This window comes from Gopherus flavomarginatus, chromosome 2, assembly GCF_025201925.1.
Source record: "Gopherus flavomarginatus isolate rGopFla2 chromosome 2, rGopFla2.mat.asm, whole genome shotgun sequence".
NCBI classification, from domain to species: Eukaryota; Metazoa; Chordata; order Testudines; family Testudinidae; genus Gopherus; species Gopherus flavomarginatus.
In genome coordinates, this window is record NC_066618.1 from 167,113,372 (window position 1) to 167,133,870 (window position 20,499).

Consider the following 20,499-nt stretch of genomic DNA (forward strand, 5'->3'; position numbering starts at 1 on the left):
AGAGGACTCTCGGATCCAAGGCTGGAATGCAGGAGCATGGCTAGGGAGGAGGCAGAACATAGTTGCCTACAGTGGAACTTGCTGTTTGCTTTGGGAACATGCCTTGGGATCTTACAGCAGAGCATGAAGGAGTGAACCCTCAGCTGAGGTGACTAAGGGGGCAAGCAGGCAGAGCTGACTCAGAGCAGGGAAGTGCCTGCCTATTTGATTACCAATATTTCCAAAGGAAGTCCAGGGTCCCACAGGATGTCTCCCCTGCAACCACTGACCCAGCCTGACCTGCTTATCTTGCCAGCCCTGTGCAGATCACAATGCAGCGTGGTCTCCCTGCACTACCATTCAGAGGTTCAAGCCAAGGATTTGATCCTTTTTATTGAAGGCCAGATACTTAAACCGCTTTCCGACAGCCTAAGATGCAGTAAGCAAAGGCCCTGCTTAAAAACCATCTAGTGAGTCAAACTTTACTCATTCCTATTCTAGGTCTTCCTCTCTCCTGGCTTCACACCAGCTACCCGTATCACAGTGGTATTGCTTGGCCAGCAGAGATCGTCCCCACGCATTCTTCACACGTGCTCCTACTGTTCTACTAGTCCACACAGTGTGTATACATCACCCTGTATGGACCTAGTTAGGATGGCAACATACATACATACCTACCTACCTACCTAAGGTGCACCTCTATCTACTGGAAACTGCAGTGTCTGGAGACCGCATTGGCTGCACGTCAGAGGATGTGCCTTGTGAGTCATTGCCAGCATCAAACTACAGACCATCTTTTTGCTACAGCACAGGAAATGACAAGCACCCTAGTGCAATGGAGACATGCACCTTCTCTGATGGGCTCATTTTTCAGTTACGAATGGACATAGGATATTTCCATAATGTCTATTGAATTTATTTGGAATTAAAGCAATAGGGCTTGGTAGATATTCCTCTGCCCTGTTAAATTCTGTGGGGTTTTAGAGTGATCTTTTTAATAAGGTTCCCAAGTCAATCTTTAGCTCTTTATCAAATTCCACAGGAGTATCCAGAAAACACCCCCCCCACCCACCCACACTTTAACAGAGAATGAGAATCTTTCTACAGGACTTTTCCATAAGGGGATGTTGCTTAGATTAGAGTTTGCTCCACACTCCACCTTATCAGCAACCTTTAATCATGTTTACTCAGAATCCTCATTGGCCAGTGGGTCTAGGCCCAGGACAAAGGTTTAGTACTTACTTACTCAGCACATTACCAGTGTGCTTATTTGATGCTTTCTCTGGCAGGGCCAGTACCCAGATAGAGTCTGAACCTTCTCTTATGCAGTAGCTTTTACTCTCCCAGACTGAGGCCGAGTTCATATGTCTAACGATGGAGAACAACAACAAAAGTGAGGAGAAACCGCTGCTTTTTACTTTAAGAGGATTTCATCTCTCTGAAGATTATGGCTTCCTTCTTCCAAATCCTCTGGTAGGGACTCTCTCTATATGAGACATTCATGTCAAGGGAAACGCAACACTTTCAAACAGAAGGGTTGGTGGGCAGTTTTCTTATTCTATAGAAATAGCTTATAAATTGAATCATTTACTAATATTTATTTATACACAAATACAATTTGTTTTTTGCTTAAATATTTTAACAAAATTAAATAGAGGACAAGATTTTAATTCTTAAAAAGCAATAAAAAAAGTGCCAGGAGAGGGGAAATGAAACCTTCACTTGACACCAAAGAAAGAATTGATCTTGTATTTACAGATTTTTACCAAGTCTGAGTACAGGCGAGAGTGAGCTTTGGAATACAGACTTTCAGCTTTAATCCTTTTTAAAAAGTGACAGCAAATTATAAATGGTACTCCTTGAGCAGAAGCTTGCAGGGATGCCGAGAAATCAATTCAAGATTATGCAAGTAAAATATTGAGAAACATGATACAGACGGAAGTTAAACAAGTGTAGTTTAATATCCAGTAGCTTGTGTTTAAATCGCAGTGCCAGCACTTAAAAGGCCCAGTCCTACAAAATTCTAATACTAATTGCTGACAGCTCCACTGGCTTCACCTGCTCAGAACCTGGCAGGATCAGGCCCTTAAAGTCATTGTATTTACAGTCACCAGGATAGTAACTGACATTCCAGTTCCTTCCAAGCTGGAAAAAGACCATGTTCTGCAGATAGTGAAATGCCAGAACAGCAGGATTGATTGCCTTCTGCACACGCTGAGACAGCACATTAGGAAAGACATGGACAAATTGGAGAGAAAAGCAACAGAAATGATACAAGGTTTAGAAAACCTGACTTATGGGGTAAGATTTAAAAAACAAACAAACAAAAAAACCCCCCACACACCTTGGCCATATTTGCTTTTGAGAAAAGAAGGCTGAGGGGAGACAACATATTTTAACATATTTGAAGGGCTATCATAAAGGGGATGGGGATCATCTGTTCTCCATGTCCACCAAAGAAAGGTGGAGAACTAATGGGCTTAAACTGCAGCTAGGGAGATGTAGTTAGAACGTTATTCCTAATATCTAACCTACCAGGGTAGTTAAGCTCCAATGATGGAGATTGTACAGCCTCCCTATTCTAGAGCTTTTGAAGAACAGGTTGGACAAATGCCTGTCAGAGATGGTCTAGCTTTACTTGGTCCTGCCTCAGCACAGGGGGCTGGACTTTATGACTTAGAGGTGCCTTCCAACCCTATGCTTCTATGAATACCCACTCCCCTTTGGAGTCTCTCAGATGAGCTGAGTACTGGAACCAAAGAGTCCTGATATCCACAGTGGTGCTATTTAAGGCCATTACCAGACTGTGAAATGGTTATAAATGTTTGTGCATAGTTGTATCCAACTTGGGATAAAAATCATGATTATCTCGCTATTCAGAGTTGTTATAAAGTCCCAATGGTGCGATTACATGGCTAGCTCCACCTATCCCTGGTTCCTGGTCTCTCTCACCGCACCCCCTCAAATATCAGTCAGTCAGTCTCTCTCACACACACACACACACACACACACTCTCCCTCTCCCCTCGGGCTCCCAGGGCAGAGTTCCATAATTCTCCCCCTTTTAGGCCAGGCCCTGAGCGATATACCCTGCATATCAACCATGCTTAGCCTGCAGGTCTGACTAGGTTTGGCACATGCAGTTCTTCCCTTTGGGAGTCTGAGCCTAGTGGGGATTACAGTGACCAGACAGTACTGTTCAGAAGGCTGTCTATTTTGCAACCAGAACAAAGCGTTTAGAGAAAAGGGATTTTAAAGAGAGAGTCTCTACCTGTCTGTCTATCTTACCAAACGGCTTACTATCCCCGAAGCAGACCTCATTTCTTCAGGTCCTATGTATCAGTCTGGTTCCACCCAGACAAACAAACAACCACTCCCCCTCTCAGACTCCCTTTTTAAACTGCCACAGCCCTTTTGATCTTTTGGTTTCCAGACTTTGGCCCTGCTCATCAAAACCCGTTTTGTAAGATGCCTGGAGCCAGGATGTACAGTCTTCAAAAGTTGAGAGATGATGGTTGAACTATTAAGAACCCTCAAGTGTTTACCAAGTGGTGAATTATCTTGAGCCATTCTGTTTCCTTACCGTCCTCCTCATTAACCTAAGGCCATGTAGTCATCAGTAATATCCCAGTAACTAGGTCAACATGCATGGTTCACCAGTTATTACGGAGCGGCTCCATTTCCCTCACATGCTGCTCTCAGAGACAAGTTTAATGACAGATTCTTGTGTAGTAACAACAGCAACAAAAGCTTTGCAGCGTAAGTCTGAACAAGTGATCCCTATAAAAGCTAAAAAAATCAGAAGCCAAATAAAAACCATGAGATTTCTTAAAATATTGGGTTCTTTTTAAGTCACCTGGGGCCTGACTCAGCTTTTGAATGCTTGGGGTTTGTCAATATTGTGTTAGCTGAGGCATTGAACGTGTCACAGCCAAACAGCTCCCAAAGCAGGGATTGCTGCCTGTTTGGATCTGTTCTTTGTCTGCATCTCAGAGAATGACTGGTCTAAAGCCAAGCTACAATATGCTGCTGTGGTAATGTAACCATATTAATTACGTACATAGTCACTAAAAGTGGCACCCTTGGCATGTGCATCTTTGCTGGGGAAGGAGTTATATTCTCCCTGGGGACTGTGCTTGTGTCTGTTTGGAAAGTGCTCAGCAATATCAGAAAACAAACAATTCAATTAAGCCAAATCCCCTGCCCCCATCTGCTCATTGCAGGCCCCGAAACATCTCAAAAGTACTTTCAGCAGCAGCTCATTTTCTTCCCCTTTTGGCACATAAGAGATAATGTAAAAGTTCCACACCCATCCCCAGAGATAAGACATCCTGAAAGTCTTGTGCACCATAATGGCTGGGCAGATATACAAGAGGGGTTGGATTTTTCAGGAAGCTCAGCTGAGCCGAGTGGTAGTTTCAGACGCTGGCTAACCTGAGCTCAGCAGTGCCACCAAATTGCTACTCAGTTTTTCATGCAATTCTCTGCTATTCTCGAATAAAGCCTCACTCCCATGAGAGGAGTAAGAAACCTATGAAAAATGACTCCATTTGTGCTTAAAAAGAAAAGAAAAAAGTGTCAATTCTAATTTAATGGCGATGGAAGGGACTGACATTGGAGGAAATCCTAAAATAGCACCATGGGGTACACCCCTCCCTACATGCTGGGCACCTCCACAATACACTCCCTACTTTGCATCTGTGTTTTAAATACCAACCACCGTCCTCAAACAAAGTGGGAAAAGAAGCCCATTTAAATGGATTGCAAGTCAGCTAGTACTGTGCTGTCTGGGTCCCCACTGCAATGAAGACAGAAATGCCTTAGAATCTGGGGAAGGCAGAAGTAATGGGAGCAACGTTGGGCAATGTCAGGAAACGAGCCTGTCCTCTCCTTTAACTTGCCTCTGATCACTGGGATCACCGGAGGCAAAAGGGGTGAGAGAACAAGCCATTTGTTTCACATCAGTTATCACTGGGTCATTACAGTGGCATTTTTAAAAGCAGAAAAAACGCCCATTAAACCTTTGTCCTACTCAGATCCCACACAAGGAAATAGCCACTTAGTTTACATTGATCCCAGATAAAATATAAAAGCCATGTAGCCCCGAAGGGAATTATTCTTCATGAAAATCAGTGGATACAAAATACAGTGAAAGGATCAGGATTCTCCAGTTGAAGAAAGGCGGCTTTATTGTTTCCCCCCAGAAATATGACACACACCCCTCACTGATATTTTTAAGCACCTCAGCATTTAAACAAGAAGAAAGAGGATGCAGGCTAATAATTAGCCAGATATTGCCTAGTGGGGCACTGTACAAGCATTCAGACACCTCAATTCCCCCTTACTCCAGTCTCAGACTCCCTGAACATGCAGCTCTACAAGTCATGCCCATCAATCCCATCCCGCAGTCCCGCCTGCTACGTCAGTCACACCACCCTGAACTCTGCGGATGCCCCTTGTTCCTGCCCCAAAGCATCTATTACTACCCCAGTCATGAACTTGCTCATCAAATTAAGGGTCAGTGGGGAGATACAGCCAATGACTTTTTATTGCACTAGTTCCTAACAGAATTGTTTGTTGGATGATTTAAGGCCTTTTTTCTGTTCTAGAGCGAACTCCCTGCTCTCTATGAGCCTTGGATGGAGATTGCCAACAACCTGCCTCACCTGATCCAGAGCCATCAGCTCCGTTCACAAGTGTACAAGGTGCCTATTTAATCCTCTGCTTGAATTCTAGATTCTTGGGGATTAACCTCAAGTTAATGTTGGTGCCAGTCACCTCTGCACCTGCAGCACTGGAGCCTCATCTTCAAACAAAGCTAAAACACAAACATTGGAGAAAACATAGATCCCAATGTATCGGGATTAAAAAACCAAAAGGGGAGAAAAGTAAAACAAAAAACACCCACAGCTTCTCCTGTACAGTGTGTAATACAGAGAGAATTCCTTCAGGTGTCACTAGAGGTACAGCACAAAGATGGACCAGGACTCATCATTTCAGCTAGAAAGCAAATAGGTTTTGGAGTTAATCATAACATGGAACTATTCCAGATTCCTGCATCTAGAGCTTTGCTGCAGCACTTTTAATCTCAAATTAGCGCTCCGATTTAAAAAAAAAGGGACCAGATGTGAGAGGAAAGAACACCTTTCTGTAAAGCTTCTCTAAAAACTGTGGTTCTCAACCAGGGGTACTCAGAGGTCTTCCAGGAGGTACATCAATTTATCTAGATATTTGCCTAGTTTAACAGGGCTACATAAAAAGCACTAGTGAAGTCAGTACAAATTTTAAGATGTCAGACAATGACTTGTTTATACTGCTCTATGTTATACATGGAAATATAAGTACAATATTTATATTCCAGTTGGTTTATTTTGTAACTATATGGTTAAAATGAGAAAATAAGCAATTTCAGTAATAATGTGTTGTGACACGCTTGTATTTTTAGGTCTGATTTTGTAAGCAAGTAGGTTTTAAGTGAGGTGAAACTGGGGGTATCCAAGAGAAAGACGCCTCAAAGGGGTACAGTAGTCTGGAAAGGATGAGAGCCAGCGCTCTAAAAAGACCGGGAGTTTACCATATAGTAGTGCTACAACTGAGAAGTTCCATCAGTGTAATAAGCCCTATTCTAAGGCAGAAAGAAGAGAAGGCTGAGCAGAGCAGAGAAACTGTTTGTGCTGAAGATGGCAAGGATATTTCACAGAGGTAACAGAGCACAGGGATGGGCATCAGGATGACTGGGGTCCTGTTCTGAGCTCAGACTTTGACTTGTTTTATGATGCAGGGCAAATTACTTTGCTTCAGGGCCTCAGTTTATGGGAGGAGTATATCTCCCCAGGGCACTGGGAGTTGGCTAGGTGCATTGAGAGCTCTGGTGATATTAATTTTTACCACGCTAAAATGCCTTTTTCACAAGTTTCTCGTTGGCAGATGCCCCAGCTGAGCAGTCAGCATCTCAAAGGGCATCGAGAGCTACGCTTGGCCCACCTCGCACTCAGCTTCATCACGATGGGGTTCGTCTGGCAAGAAGGAGAGGAGGAGACGGTCAAGGTAAAAGCAGCACCAAATGGGTTATTTGCTCTTTGAAATCAAGAAGATTTTGCTCTTTTCAGATTAATGCCACCAGAATAGGCAGCAGAATGGCCCCCTCCAGGTAAAATGTTTGTACCTGCAGAGAGCTGGAGAGTCCATGCTGAGCTGGGAACGGCTTGTGCTATTGCCAGCTACAAAGCTCTGAACTTACCTGAAATCAGCCAGCATCTATAGCAAGTGCAGCTTGAGGGTTTGTCTTCAACTTGCAGAAAAAGGACCCATCTTACCTCTGGTTAAAATAGCAGCCAAGACATGGGAACTCGGCTTTTCATTCAGGTTGGCAGCCCGAGTTCAAACCCCAGCTTCCCCGTAGGCTTTAACTTCAACTCAGATTGCTGAGTCTTCCTTGCTACTTCAACCTGAGTTAAGAACACTCCTTTTTTTTTGCAGTGTAGTTGTATTCTTGGTGTCTGAGAGCAGGGTGTCCCCGGCCCCCTGCAGACGAGGAGCCTGCTACATTTAACATTCCAACTGGATCATTTTCAGGAGAAAATGAATAGCACAAGTTTGTGTCTTCCAGCTTCTGCCACGAAACCTTGCTGTTCCCTACTGGGAGATCTCTCAGATGCTGGGACTGCCTCCTATCCTGGTTCACGCAGATTTTGTGCTAGCCAACTGGAAGAAAAAGAATCTTAATGGGTAAATGCAAGAACAATGAAATCTACATCTGGACAGACTGAAATCGAGTTGTTACAGTGGTTGTGTCAGGTATCAAATCAGCACAAATGCAACCATTGGTCAATCTAGCAGGAAGGTTTAAGACCATTTTTGTCCATTTAGATTTTAGCTCTAACATTTTGAAAATCCTTTAAAATATTCCCTGTCCTACTCCGTTCTGAGCCTAGCTGGAATGAAGGAAGAATATTCCCTACAAAGATCTTTTCAGGTTTGGTAGGAGAGTTCAGCTCTTTGTCAATTGAGGGGTGTTGTGGTGTGCACACACAGGAAAACAGGAGCAAATGCCATTACTGTTAACATCAGCGTTAGGACAAAATCTCATTCTGAAGCGCGCGCGCACACCACACACACACACACGTCATCATTGGTAATAGATTTCATTTCAATATAGTGATTTGTTATTCCCTTTTCCTTTTTTTACGCATATGCTGTCAACACCCGAAACTCCTGTAGGCCTTTGGAAATTGAGTAAGTATCTAATATGCTTATTTATTTAACTGCATTAGCTTTGTTTCAATTCAATTATTTGCTCCATCACCTCAGGGCTCTTTTAGTTTACATCTGTCTCCTGCTACATGAGCACAACATAAAGCAGCTCACTCTTGACCAGAGGAATTCCAGTACCACTTAGCAGCAGCTGGGTGGCCTCTACGTGACCCCCAGACTTCTGTAAACCAGATTACAGCTGTGATTTTTCACACATAGGTAAGGATGGTGGAGACATGGACTCGGCACATTGGGTGCATGTGGGGTGCTGAGCTCCTTTGAAAAAAAATCAGACCCTACATGCCCCAGCATGCATTGCTCCACTTTGATCTGAGGGGCCGGCAGTGGGACCTACGAGCCACTTGCAATTTTCACAGGAGGCAGATGCTGCCATCTGCAATGCAGACGTCTTCCACTCTGAATGTCCAAAGACTCAGGCATGTTAGGTGGGTTCTGTGTGTGGCATCCTCTCCCAAATCCGAATGTGGCAGCTGTGGAAGGGGATAAAGAGGAGGAAGGTATTCTATATCCTCACACTGCTGCCTAACCGGCAGCAATATTTGTAGCTTATTAGAGCCTGCCCAAAGCTAGGGCAAACACCACTTGTGTTGCAGGGTCTGGCTAGAACGTGGCTGCACTTCAGAGCAATGAAGGGCCAATTAGTCTCATTGCTAGAATGTGTGTCTTTCAATCTCCACATGTTATATATTTTCAAAATTCTCCTCCTTAAAGGAATCTGGACACCATCTTTTCACTGCCTGGTGGAGAGAGTTTGAGAGGATTCATTTTAGTTACTTGCCTTGTTGAGAAGGCAGCAGCGCCTGGGCTTAAGGTACAGTACAACTCGTACAGCACCCTCCTGGGTGGACAAACATTTCTCTCCTAATGCTTTACGACTCCGGATGCAATTCACTCAGATCTGCAGAGACATAGGCAAAGCAGACAGGAGGTCACAGGTATCAGATGGATGGCCTATTGTCAAAAGAGTCTGTTGAAAAAAGGTGGTCTGCCTTGCAGCCAACACAATCCAATCTGAGTCAGATTTATTAGGAATTAAACAGAAGATGAAGATGAAGGATCATGTGTTCCAGCCTGGCCCAGATCTGTAGTACTCCAGCCTGACAAACGGTCGCTCACCTGGAAGAGGAGGGGCGGCTGTTCTCAGAAGACACAGGCTGCTTTGTTAGCAGTCTTGGCAAAGAACTACATGGGATACGTAGAGTGAAGCTGCCTAGCAGGTGTTCCCCAGAGGGAAAGTTCTCTGTGTTTGTGTATAATGTTCATATATGGATGCTTGCACTGCTACTGCCCATGCTCCCCCTGTGCTGTCGATTAACAGAGACAGTCACAAACACAGCCAAGGAGACCAATGTCTGCCACTACTAATGAAGTCACTTGTGCAATCCTGCATTGGGGGCACTGATGGGCACACAACCTCCATCTCTCCTGTGCTTTGGTTTGAGAGGTCCCGTCCCAGCATCTGCAAGGTTTCAGGGGTTGGAATTCAGAACCATCTGCACCCTATAGCATGATGGCAGTTTGCTTAGGTTTCTCTTACCATAGCAAGGTGAGAAAGCCCTGCCAGGTGAGCTCAGAATGAGCCAATAAGATAAGGAGAGAGGGGGCAGTGTGCCCACAAGCACACCGAGGGCACATAAACCCATGTTTCTCCAGTACGTCACAGCTCTTCCACTGTTCTCTTATAGGCCGTTGTTCAGGCAGGTAATGCCATCCTGCAGCCTGACAAAGAGGCCCTGCATAAGGCCCTGCAAGAGATGGCAAAGGCCATTAAAGAGATGACTGATGCTTTGAAACGGATGCACGGTAATAATACTACTTCACACCTAAATGTTTTCAGATCACTGCACAAACATTAATTCATTGGGATACGGGAGCAGAAATACATTTGCACGCAGAGTATAGTATCGGGGGTAGCCAAAACCCACTTCTTCAGATGCATGGAGTGAAAATTGCAAATGCAGGCACTGTTATACTGACACGTGAAGAGAAGGAAGTTACCGCACACGTGGAGAACCAGTGTTGACAGGGCCAATACAATAGTCCACTCCCAATAATTGAGGAGGTGGTGTCAATTCCAGGAAAGGAAAAGTTGCTTCTGTAATGAGCCAGCTGCTCCCAGTCCCTATTCAAGCCCAAATTAATGGTGTTAAATTTGTTACTCACCAGAAACTACACACCACTCCACAGAAACACTAACCCAGGAACCAAACCCTGTAACAAGCCTCGTTGCCTACTCTGTCCCCATGTCTACTCTAGCAACACCATCAGAGGACCCAACCACACCATCAGAGGCTCATTCACCTGCACATCTACCAATGCGATATATGGCATCACGTGCCAGTAGTGCCCCTCTACCATGTACATTGGCCAAACTGGACAGTCTCTACGTAAAAGGATAAATGGACACAAATCAAAACATCAGGAATAGTAATATACAAAAGCCAGTAGAGGAACACTTCAGTCTCCCTGGACTTTCTATAACCGATTTACAAGTAGCCATACTTGAACAAAAAAACAAAAACACACAACCTTGAAAAACAGACTTCAAAGAGAAACTGCAGAACTAAAATTCATTTGCAAATTTAACGCCATTAATTTCAGCTTGAATAGGGACTGGGAGTCGCTGGCTCATTACAGAAGCAACTTTCCCTCTCTTGGTATTGACACCTTCTCATCAGTTATTGGGAATGGACTATTGTATTGGCCCTGTCAACACTGATTCTTCACTTGTGAGGTAACTCCCTTCTCTCCATGTCTCAGTATAACAGTGCCTGCATCTGTAATCTTCACTCATGCATCTGAAGAAGTGGGGTTTTTAAACCCACAAAAGTTTATGCCCAGATAAATCTGTTAGTCTTTAAAGGTGCCACCGGACTCAGAGTATAAAGACTCTAGGCAGGGACAGGGCTGCAGGTGTCATGGCTTGGAGAAAAATCAAATACAAGACAGATATTCCCAGAACAGTGCAGGGATGTGTGCACATGTATGGCTCAGCAAGAGTCCTGAATAAAATCAAGTGAGTTTTGTGAGACAATCAGAGCAGCAACACTGAAAAGCCTCTCACTGCTCTTCAACTCCCCTCTGATTCCAGAGCAGCTCAGACCAGCCTTGCTTAGCTAGGGTGAAGGGTTAGGCTGGTGTCTGTCCCCTGGCATGGAAACAGAAGTGAATGCTTAATGATAACATGGCACAGTCCACCCAGGGACCTCAAAGCACTTCCCTACACGTGTGTTTTACTAAGCTCTGTGAAGCAGATGACTATTTTACAGAAAGAGGCTCCATGGAACACACACAGCTACAGTTAATTGTTTGAGATACAGCAGCCAGGTAGGGCCCAAACCAGGATTGTCTGCATGATGGACAATGTGGACCTCTTTATGAGAGTCCCCTGGTCTAAGTGAGAGAGGAGTTTGGGCTGCAACTCTGTTATTTCACATCCTTATAAACGACCACTTCTTTTTATACAACAGCTCCTGGCTTTACCAGACGTTCATGCCCCCTCCTCTCCATTATGGACATTCATGTACAGCGGGGGGTAATGTTAGCCACACTGACTTCTGAACCCTGTGATTCTCTGCTGTCACCAAGGGCTGCAATCAGACTTTGCCAGCAGCAGTGTCATCCTACACTGACAAGGAACGCAGACAGGCATAGACACTGCGATGCGTTGGTTTCAAGTGAAGTTACTTTGACGTGCTTAGGTGGGGAGAGCATGTTTGCTGCACGAAACATCTGAAATGTGCTCAGACACCCAGGGTGACAGACAGAACTTAATGGGTCCCACAGTATTCTTGCCAGCAAGTTAAAGAAGTATGGGCTGGATGAATGGACTATAAGGTGGATAGAAACCTGGCTAGACCATTGGGCTCAATGGCCCCATGTCTAGTTGGCAGCCGGTATCAAGTGGAGTGCCCCAAGGGTCGGTTTTGTTCAATATCTTCATTAATGATCTGGAGGATGGCATGGATTGCCCCTCAGCAAGTTTGCAGATGACATTAGCTAGGAGGAGTGGTAGATACACTGGCGGGAAGGATAGGATACAGAGGGACCTAGACAAATTATAGGATTGGGCCAAAAGAAATCTGATGAGGTTCAACAAGGACAAGTGCAGAGTCCTGCACTTAGGACGGAAGAATCTCATGCACTGCTACAGACTAGGGACCGAGTGGCTGGCAGCAGTTCTGCACAAAAGGATTTAGGGATTACAGTGGATGAGAAGCTGGATATGAGTCGACAGTGTGCCCTTGTTGCCAAGAAGGCTAACAACATTTTGGGCTGTGTAAGTAGGGGCACTGCCAGCAGATGGAGAGACGTGATAATTCCCCTTTATTTGACATTGGTGAGGCTTCATCTGGAGTACTGTGTCCAGTTTTGGGCCCCACATTACAAGAAGAATGTGGAAAAATTGGAAAGAGTCCAGTGGAAGGCAACAAAAATGATTAGGGGGCTGGAGCACATGACTTATGAGGAGAAGCTGAGGGAACTGGGCTTGTTTAGTCTGCAGAAAAGAAGAAGGGGGGGCAGGGGGATTTTATAGCTGGTGTCAAATTACCTGAAGGGGGTTCCAAAGAGGTTGGATCCAGACTGTTCTTAGTGGTAGCAGATGACAGAACAAGGAGTAATGAACTCAAGTTGCAGTGGGGGAGGTTTAGGTTGGATATTAGGAAAAACGTTTTCACTAGGAGGATGGTGAAGCACTGGAATGGGTTACCTAGGGAGGTGGTGGAATCTCCTTCCTTAGAGGTTTTTAAGGCCTGGCTGGACAAAGCCCTGGCTGGGATGATTTAGTTGGGGATTGGTCCTGCTTTGAGCAGGGGGTTGGACTAAATGATCTGAGGCCCCTTCCAACCTTGATATTCTATGATATGGGGGGGAACGTGCCCTTGAGATCATTTGCAGATCTCAGCCAGCAAGGGCCAAGGCAGAGGGATGGTACTGAAGTCTCAGGAGGAAGGCAGAGCCAGCATCAAGGAAGAATCCATACAGCAAAATGAGCAACAGACCAAGCTACTGAGCTCTTGGCCAGAGACAGCTTAATAATTCTTCATTAGCCAATCACGTGGTGCAACAGCTCGCAGTACCTGGAGTTCCATTATTTCAAGTGAATGTTCAGTGCCATGAATGAAGCTTATGGGAGCATTAAAGGGGCCAGGTCACATTTTGGAGGGTGATGGTGGCAGCACACAGCATTCCAGCTTCGTCCACAAGTTGTTTTTCTAAAGATTCAGGGCATTTCTCTCTCAGACTGAGAAGGAAGGTGATGGGAGATGGGGGAAGGCTGATGCAGATGTAACTAACTGCCATTGGCTTGGAGTGACATCACAATTTGATTTCTTTCCTAGACTATGTGGATCCAGCAATATTTTATGCCGTGATCCGGATCTTTCTGTCTGGGTAAGTACGAGGTGATCATTCCAGAGGGAAATGCGCATGTCAGCAATTCCCAAGGATAGAGAAGAGGCTGTTGGAGGAAGGCAGCCCTAATGTAGGTACGTCGGGTGCCACAGTCTCTCTCGTGTGGCAGGGATAACTTGGGTTATAGTGAGTGACGACCTTGTGCCTAGGCATGAGGAGAAGAGCCCTTTCTTTTGGAAAGGGAATGTTTGGTTTGCTTTATCCACGTTGGGCCAGCCCAACGCATGGGACGAAGATGTCACAGGGATTCAGGTGTGTTCCACCCTGCCCCAATCCCAAACTTCTCATACATGGCGACAGTGATCACAGGACCCTGAATCAGCAAGAGAGCACAGCACAATGGCTGGTCAGAATTCCTCTTCTGCCTTTCCCCATGATCTGTCCCTGCCTTTCAAAAGACCAACTCTTCCCCCGACCGCTGGTGTTCTCTGCACCATGAACATTGTTAGTGTCAATCATACGGAAACAGATCCTGAAAAGTTCTTGACTCAGCTAGCAACCCTGGAGATGGGTGGTTTTTTGTTGGACACATTGTTAATTATTTGTACTGCCTCAGAGCCCTCGTCACAGAACAGGGCCCCATTGTCCCACTGAACAAAACAACAGTCCCTGCCCCAAAGCGATTACAGTCTCAGTACTTTCAGCTCTCTCTCTTCCTGACCTTGTGCTATATATTTTCTATAGACATCGCTGGAAGGCCAGTAGGTCTCTTCTGCTAAATGCAGTTCTTCATGGAATCACATTAACAAATTACCTTGCCACTGTTTTAACAGGATGCCGCTCATTAGAGAAAAAAACACAACCACACACCAAACAACCACCACCACAAAAAATCCCCACACATCCCAGCACCATTTGTGTATGTAAAGCAAAAAGATAGATCTCAGGAATAATTGAAGTCTTGTTCAAAATGCCTTTGTCATGCCAGATCCTCACTTGGAGAGCTCAGAACTCCCAAAGTACTCTAATACCAGTGTTATTTTGGGGTTGCTAACTTTAATTTTGTAACAGGTTTCAATGTTCCCACGTGTAAAGGCCTGCTGCATCTTAAATTTTCTTCAGTTTTCCATCTAAACTGACCTTGTCTTGAAGGTTGTCAGCCTGAAAAACACATGCCTTTTAAATTCTGTTCTGTTATAAACAGTACAGGACTGGAGGTTACTATAAATGTATTTCTGAGAGAGCTAAAAATAACTGAAAATTTGATAAAAACTATTTTCCCTCTTAGATTTGTATAACAGCTGTTCCTGGAAGTTAAGGGGGAGGGTCAGCCCCAAATTCCTAACTGAAACCTCCAAAATTGCAACCTTTCAGTAGTATAAACAGCTAAATACATACATTCTTCAGAAGCCAGGAGATATATTCATGGCAGGGCACAGTTATTTCCAGAATCTGGATTCCTGCCCCCACCCCTTTCCATTCAGAGCGTTTAGCCACTTGTAGACATGGATGCATAAAGCAAACATTGCAGGGTTTTGATGAGTGGTGGAAAAAGCACATCAGGTCAGGAAAAACCACAACTAGCCAGTTTATTGGTTTGCTCAAGACTAGTGTTTTTGGTGAGGGTAGGGAAATCACATCACATAAAGGTAAAACCCTGCACTCCATTACAGGAAATGGACATTGTCCCTACTCTGTATCCAGAGGAATCATTGTCACCTAAGGAAAGGTGACAAGGAAAACAAAACCCCAAAAAACAAATAAAAACAAACTTTTAGGACTTAGTAATATCTGCCTCAAATGCTCTCCTAACCCAGAAGATCTGAGAATATAGCAATGTTATTTTGCTATTCTTTTCCTTTTAGCAAAACCAAAACCACCAAACACAAATGTTTCCCAGCAACAGTGATGGGGTTTGGGGTGACACCACTGCAATTGGTCCTGCTTTGAGCAGGGGGTTGGACTAGATGACCTCCTGAGGTCCCTTCCAACCCCGATATTCTATGAAATTCGTTTTTACGTGACAGAGCATGTATGCTTTCCACTACCATGGTTCACACTATCGCATAGTCAAGCCTGGTGCTTTATAGGAAAACAAGACAGGTCCCTGGTGCAAGGAGATTCCAAAGACACAAAGTGCAGCTAGGTTTCTAGCTCCCCATTGGAAGTCAGGGACAGGGGGGTTAGATAGGAGTCTAACTGCCCTTTTGATCTTTTAATAACCCCCCCTGCCATCTAGTCTAACAGGCATGACATTTTAATATGCAGTGCTGAGGAAGAGTTGTTCAGAAAATTTTAGCTCATAGCAAACCTGCAAGCTCTGCACTATAAATTAAAAAGGAGAAATTGAGAGATGTCGATTTCAAAACCATGGAATGGATCGATCACTATTATGCAGTAGTCCCGTGGGCTACAACAATGAGCCAGCATACTCTTGGTGTCTGAGACAACTAAGGTTACATTTTAAGACCACTACACAGTCATTTCAGACTAACCGCCCTGGAGGTTAATGAAAATTGAGTGTCCAATCCCTGCGTATTACCTTGAGAGGTTGCTCTTTGCAATTATATGTTCTGTTGCTGAAGAATACACACACACACACACACACACACACTTTAAAAAGCCATTCCCCTTTTAATTCCTAAAGAACTATACAGAATGGAATTAAACTCTTGGCTCCTGGGATTTTATCTTGATACAATGCTTTACCATCATACTGGTCACTCCCAAAATATCATTTTATATACATCCTGTTTCAGTAGAGACCCTTCCCCCCACTACACTGTGGCCCTGCGCAAGTGTTACGCTTCTCCTGAGCATTCCAGGCAGCCGAGAAAATCCGAGCTGTCGTCATTCTGCTTGATGCGATTGTTAACAAAGGGTTTAAAATAGGCATTGTTGATCTCATGAGCATCTCCAACATCTGGCTACAGAAGGTTCTAAATGATTGTATACAAACAAGCGCACAGCATGAGCGTCATTAGATACACACACAGTGCTCTTCTACCCAGAGCACATTTTCTGCAGCACTTAACCCAGCAGATGACAACACAGGTCTGGGTGGCGTACAAGGATTATGCAGCAGTCTTTGATGGCTCATCCCCAGTACCATCACCTATTTCTCCTGGTGAATTTTCTTGAGATGTGATGGATGGGTTGTATTTTTAAATACAAGGGGAAAAAAAAATCAGTATTGGTGCTGTTGGTTTGTTGTATTCATTATTCATGCAGCACAACAGTCGAGCGTCTCACTTTACAGAAAAATGGCAGGTCCCTAATCTGATTCGCTGCAGTCTGCATTACGCTGCCATGGCATGTGATGACGAAGACAGGATGGGGAAGGGAAGTATCGAGGATGAGGCATGAAAGGAGCTTGTTGTTACATATGCATCTTATGTTCACTCTCTTCCAGTGTAATATATTAACATTTGAGGAAGTGAGGGTTAGCCCCGAGATGATGATGTATGAGTCATACCTAGGAGGACTTACTCCATCTGGCCCGTGTAGGGTTCTTAGCTCACTGAAGCACCATTTCTTGTTGCTTTGCATTCTCGTTAAAGGTGGAAAGATAACCCAGCAATGCCAGGAGGGCTGATATATGAAGGAGTTTCTGATGAGCCTATGTCCTATTCTGGAGGGAGCGCAGCACAGAGCACAGTACTTCATGCCTTTGATGAATTATTAACAATTCATCATAGCAAGGAAAGCAGTAAGTCAAACAACACTTTGCTTATTTGTTTAAACGAACGACTGTGGCTCTGTATCAGGTATATTTACGAACGGATGAAGTTTTGTGTAAATCAGACTGTCTCAAAATCCACCTGCTTCTGTGTCAGCTGGGAAGAAGTTCCCTTCAATACATTGTGGAAAGATGTCTGTTAAACCCAGGTTCTGGCAGCCCCATTACCAAATCCCAAAGGCAGGTCCTAATTAATAGAATAATTCAAACCAAACAGGTCTGTCTAGGTTATATATGGACACTGCACTGGCAGGAAGTGCAAGACTTCAGAGGCTGCAGGTAACATCAACTTACCCCCATGTACACACTTTATAGGGCTGATAGAGGGGGGAAGCCAGTACAAATTACCGGGGCCCCGGGCCCACTTCTGCACCTCCCTCATCGGCCCTGATTAGCCAATCCGCCCTTGTTGGGGGGCCCAAAATTTTTTTTCACCGGGGCCCAAACCCACTCTCGGCAGCCCTGTTTATAATCAGTCTAACTAGGAACCAAAACGAGGACATGTGGGCGAGGAGTGGCCATTGGCTTTGGGGTTAAATATGTAACCTTAGTGGTGTGCTGCGGGGGAGAGGGGTGGGTTCTTCTCACATTCCATTTAGTCCTATTCTATTGAAAGGAGATAAAGGGGGAGGGGAAGCAAAGCTGCCTGTCCAAGTTGTTAATAAAGGGCTTGATGCATGACTTGATGTCCCTGCCTCATGGAGAAACAGGGTGCATGAGGAATAAGCAGCAGCAAAGATGGAAAAGTAAATTTACACATGCCGGAGGTTTCTGCAGCGCCCATTTCAGTGAGAATGAACACTGTCCCAGCAGAAGCTCCTCAACCTCTGAAGGTGCATTTCCTAGCCTGCCTTAGGTATAAAAGCCACCCCTTGCTGAGTGCCACCACAAGTCCAATGCCCCAAGTAAGTTGAGTTTAAGCCCTCCTTCAAGGAGATCAGTGGTGCATCGGCCTGGGGCTGAATTTCACCCACAGGACCTGAAACTCTTGGATTCCTTTTCTAGCTGTGTTACCAAATCACAGTGTGCCCCTGGCCTCAGTTTCCCCACATGTAGAATGGAGATGCTGAGGCTTTCCAACCTTGCAAAGCACTATGAAGCCTGCTATTAGAAGCAGCAAAGAATCCTGTGGCACCTTATAGACTAACAGACGTTTTGGAGCATGAGCTTTCGTGGGTGAATACCCACTTCCTCAGATGCATGGAAGTGGGTATTCACCCACGAAAGCTCATGCTCCAAAACGTCTGTTAGTCTATAAGGTGCCACAGGATTCTTTGCTGCTTTTACAGATCCAGACTAACACGGCTACCCTCTGATACCTGCTACTAGAGTGACGCATTAATTATTATAGAGACTTTTCTAAAATCTGAACAGATTTGACCCGAATATGCTCAAAGTGATTTTTCATTGGCTTATATCTGAACTATAAATAGGGTCTCTTACAAATAGGCTCATGCTGAAAACCGCAATTTATATTGATCAGTTTTTTTAAAGGCACTTAAACGTTTTTAATTCTCTTGATTATTTTTTCCCCAGTTACACAGATATACCTTGAAAGAACATAAAGAATGGAAAGTGATAGTGTATTAGTCTTAAGCAAGGCTAAATGAACTCCAGCATTTCTCCAGATTTAATGCATGCACTTGGTTTATTAGGGATATTTTTCTTGGTATAAGAGCAAATATTACTCATTGGGGATATTTAGCCACATGCATTTGTGAAGAGAGATCATATTACATGAAGTGTCTCTAGTCTACTCTGTAATTTGCGTAGGGTTGCAACAGGATCAATATGATGGATTCAGTAAGGTGCCACTGATTAATAGCCTCCAGGCCTGGAAAAGTTGTCTCCAATTTCCCACTTAGGATATAGAGCAAGTGACCGTCACGGCTATCATCAAGGGGCAGACAGAGACTCAGGCACTACCTTCTCTATCAAGATCTCTGGCTACCAGGAAGCAATGGATGGGAGTTCTGGGTGCAGTTGGGAATATAAGCTTGTTTCCTATGCTTGGGATCTGCAGGCAAATCTGACTTAGTTCACAAATGCAAGAGTGCTGGGTGGGTTTCAATCTAGTCCCTTATTGATCCATGTCAATTCTACACAGTTGGCATTCTGCACTCTGCATGCCAGTGAGTGCTTGGCACGTCAGGGCTGAGACATGCTGGCAGGATATTTTGGGGAAAATCAGGAGTGTGCCTGTCAGCAGCACTCTAGAACTAATCACAGTGGGCTAGAGATTACGCAGATACCAATATTAAAGTATTCCCTGGGAACTGTCAAGATTAGCTTTAACAAATTAAATAGCTCCCCCTCCCCATCTTTGGCTAAGTGATTCTCCTCTTCTTTTGTTGGTCTTTTGCAGCTGCATTTCTACACAGGATGAGGGACTACATGCCACCCCACCACAGGGCCTTCATAGAAGAAATCCAGTCTGCCCCTTCACTGAAGCAACATATACTGTCCTCTGGAAATGAAAAGCTGCGCATAGCTTACAACCAGTGTGTGTCCGTTCTGGCAGACTTGAGAACCTACCATATTGCTATCGTCACCAAATTCATCGTCATAGCAGCTGCTAATGCCAAAGCCAAGAAAGGAAAGCCAAGCCACTGCGCGGGCAACTTTCAGATTAACCCGCCTTCGTCGTTACAAGAGAGGGGCACCGGTGGTTCAGGCATCCTGAGCTTCTTGAAGAGTGTCAGGGACACGACGAGAGCAGGGATAATACAAGGTTAAACGCTGTCGTGCCACATGCGTTTCACCAGGGACGAGAGGAGTGTGCAAGCTTAAGACCAAAAGAGCTTTCTGTTTAACATTTGCATTTGCGCCTGTGCCAGGATCTAGCTAGGATCACCCCAGCTCAAAGGTCCATCTTAAGTAGAGCATCCTATGCCTCATTTCTATGAACACAAAAGACATTCAATGTTGGGAATAAGCGAACGCTGGGGTGATTCACTAGAAGAAAACCATTGCCCATCTGACACATGGCGTATGTCTACACAGGGATAAAAGACCTGTGGCGTGGCACGGCTGGCCTAGGTCAGCTGACTCAGGCTTGTGGGGCTAAACATTGCTGCGTAGACGTTCGGCTTGGGACTGGGCCCGAATATCTGCACAGCAAATGTTTAGCCCCGCGAGCCTGAGTCAGCCACG

At 44.8% G+C, this 20,499-nt stretch overlaps 1 protein-coding gene across 1 annotated transcript; it reads left to right on the plus strand.

The window, feature by feature from the left end:
* Positions 1-1,353: 1,353 nt before the first annotated feature.
* LOC127044913 (indoleamine 2,3-dioxygenase 2-like) lies at positions 1,354-20,082 on the plus strand. The gene is made up of 10 exons (XM_050940208.1): positions 1,354-1,452; positions 5,588-5,683; positions 6,906-7,025; positions 7,588-7,706; positions 8,199-8,213; positions 8,964-9,063; positions 9,938-10,055; positions 13,595-13,646; positions 17,168-17,316; positions 19,712-20,082. The coding sequence occupies exons 1-10, from the start codon at positions 1,354-1,356 to the stop codon at positions 20,080-20,082; spliced, it is 1,239 nt and encodes a 412-aa protein (XP_050796165.1).
* The last annotated feature ends 417 nt before the right edge of the window (positions 20,083-20,499 follow it).

Bases quoted from the DNA above. Each gene is read 5' to 3' on its own strand.
- LOC127044913 (XM_050940208.1), top strand. From the start codon at position 1,354: ATGGAGAACAACAACAAAAGTGAGGAGAAACCGCTGCTTTTTACTTTA. The intron at 7,026-7,587 runs GTAAAAGCAGCA...TGTGTCTTCCAG, and splicing joins GAGAGGAGGAGACGGTCAAG to CTTCTGCCACGAAACCTTGC. The intron at 10,056-13,594 runs GTAATAATACTA...TTTCTTTCCTAG, and splicing joins TGCTTTGAAACGGATGCACG to ACTATGTGGATCCAGCAATA.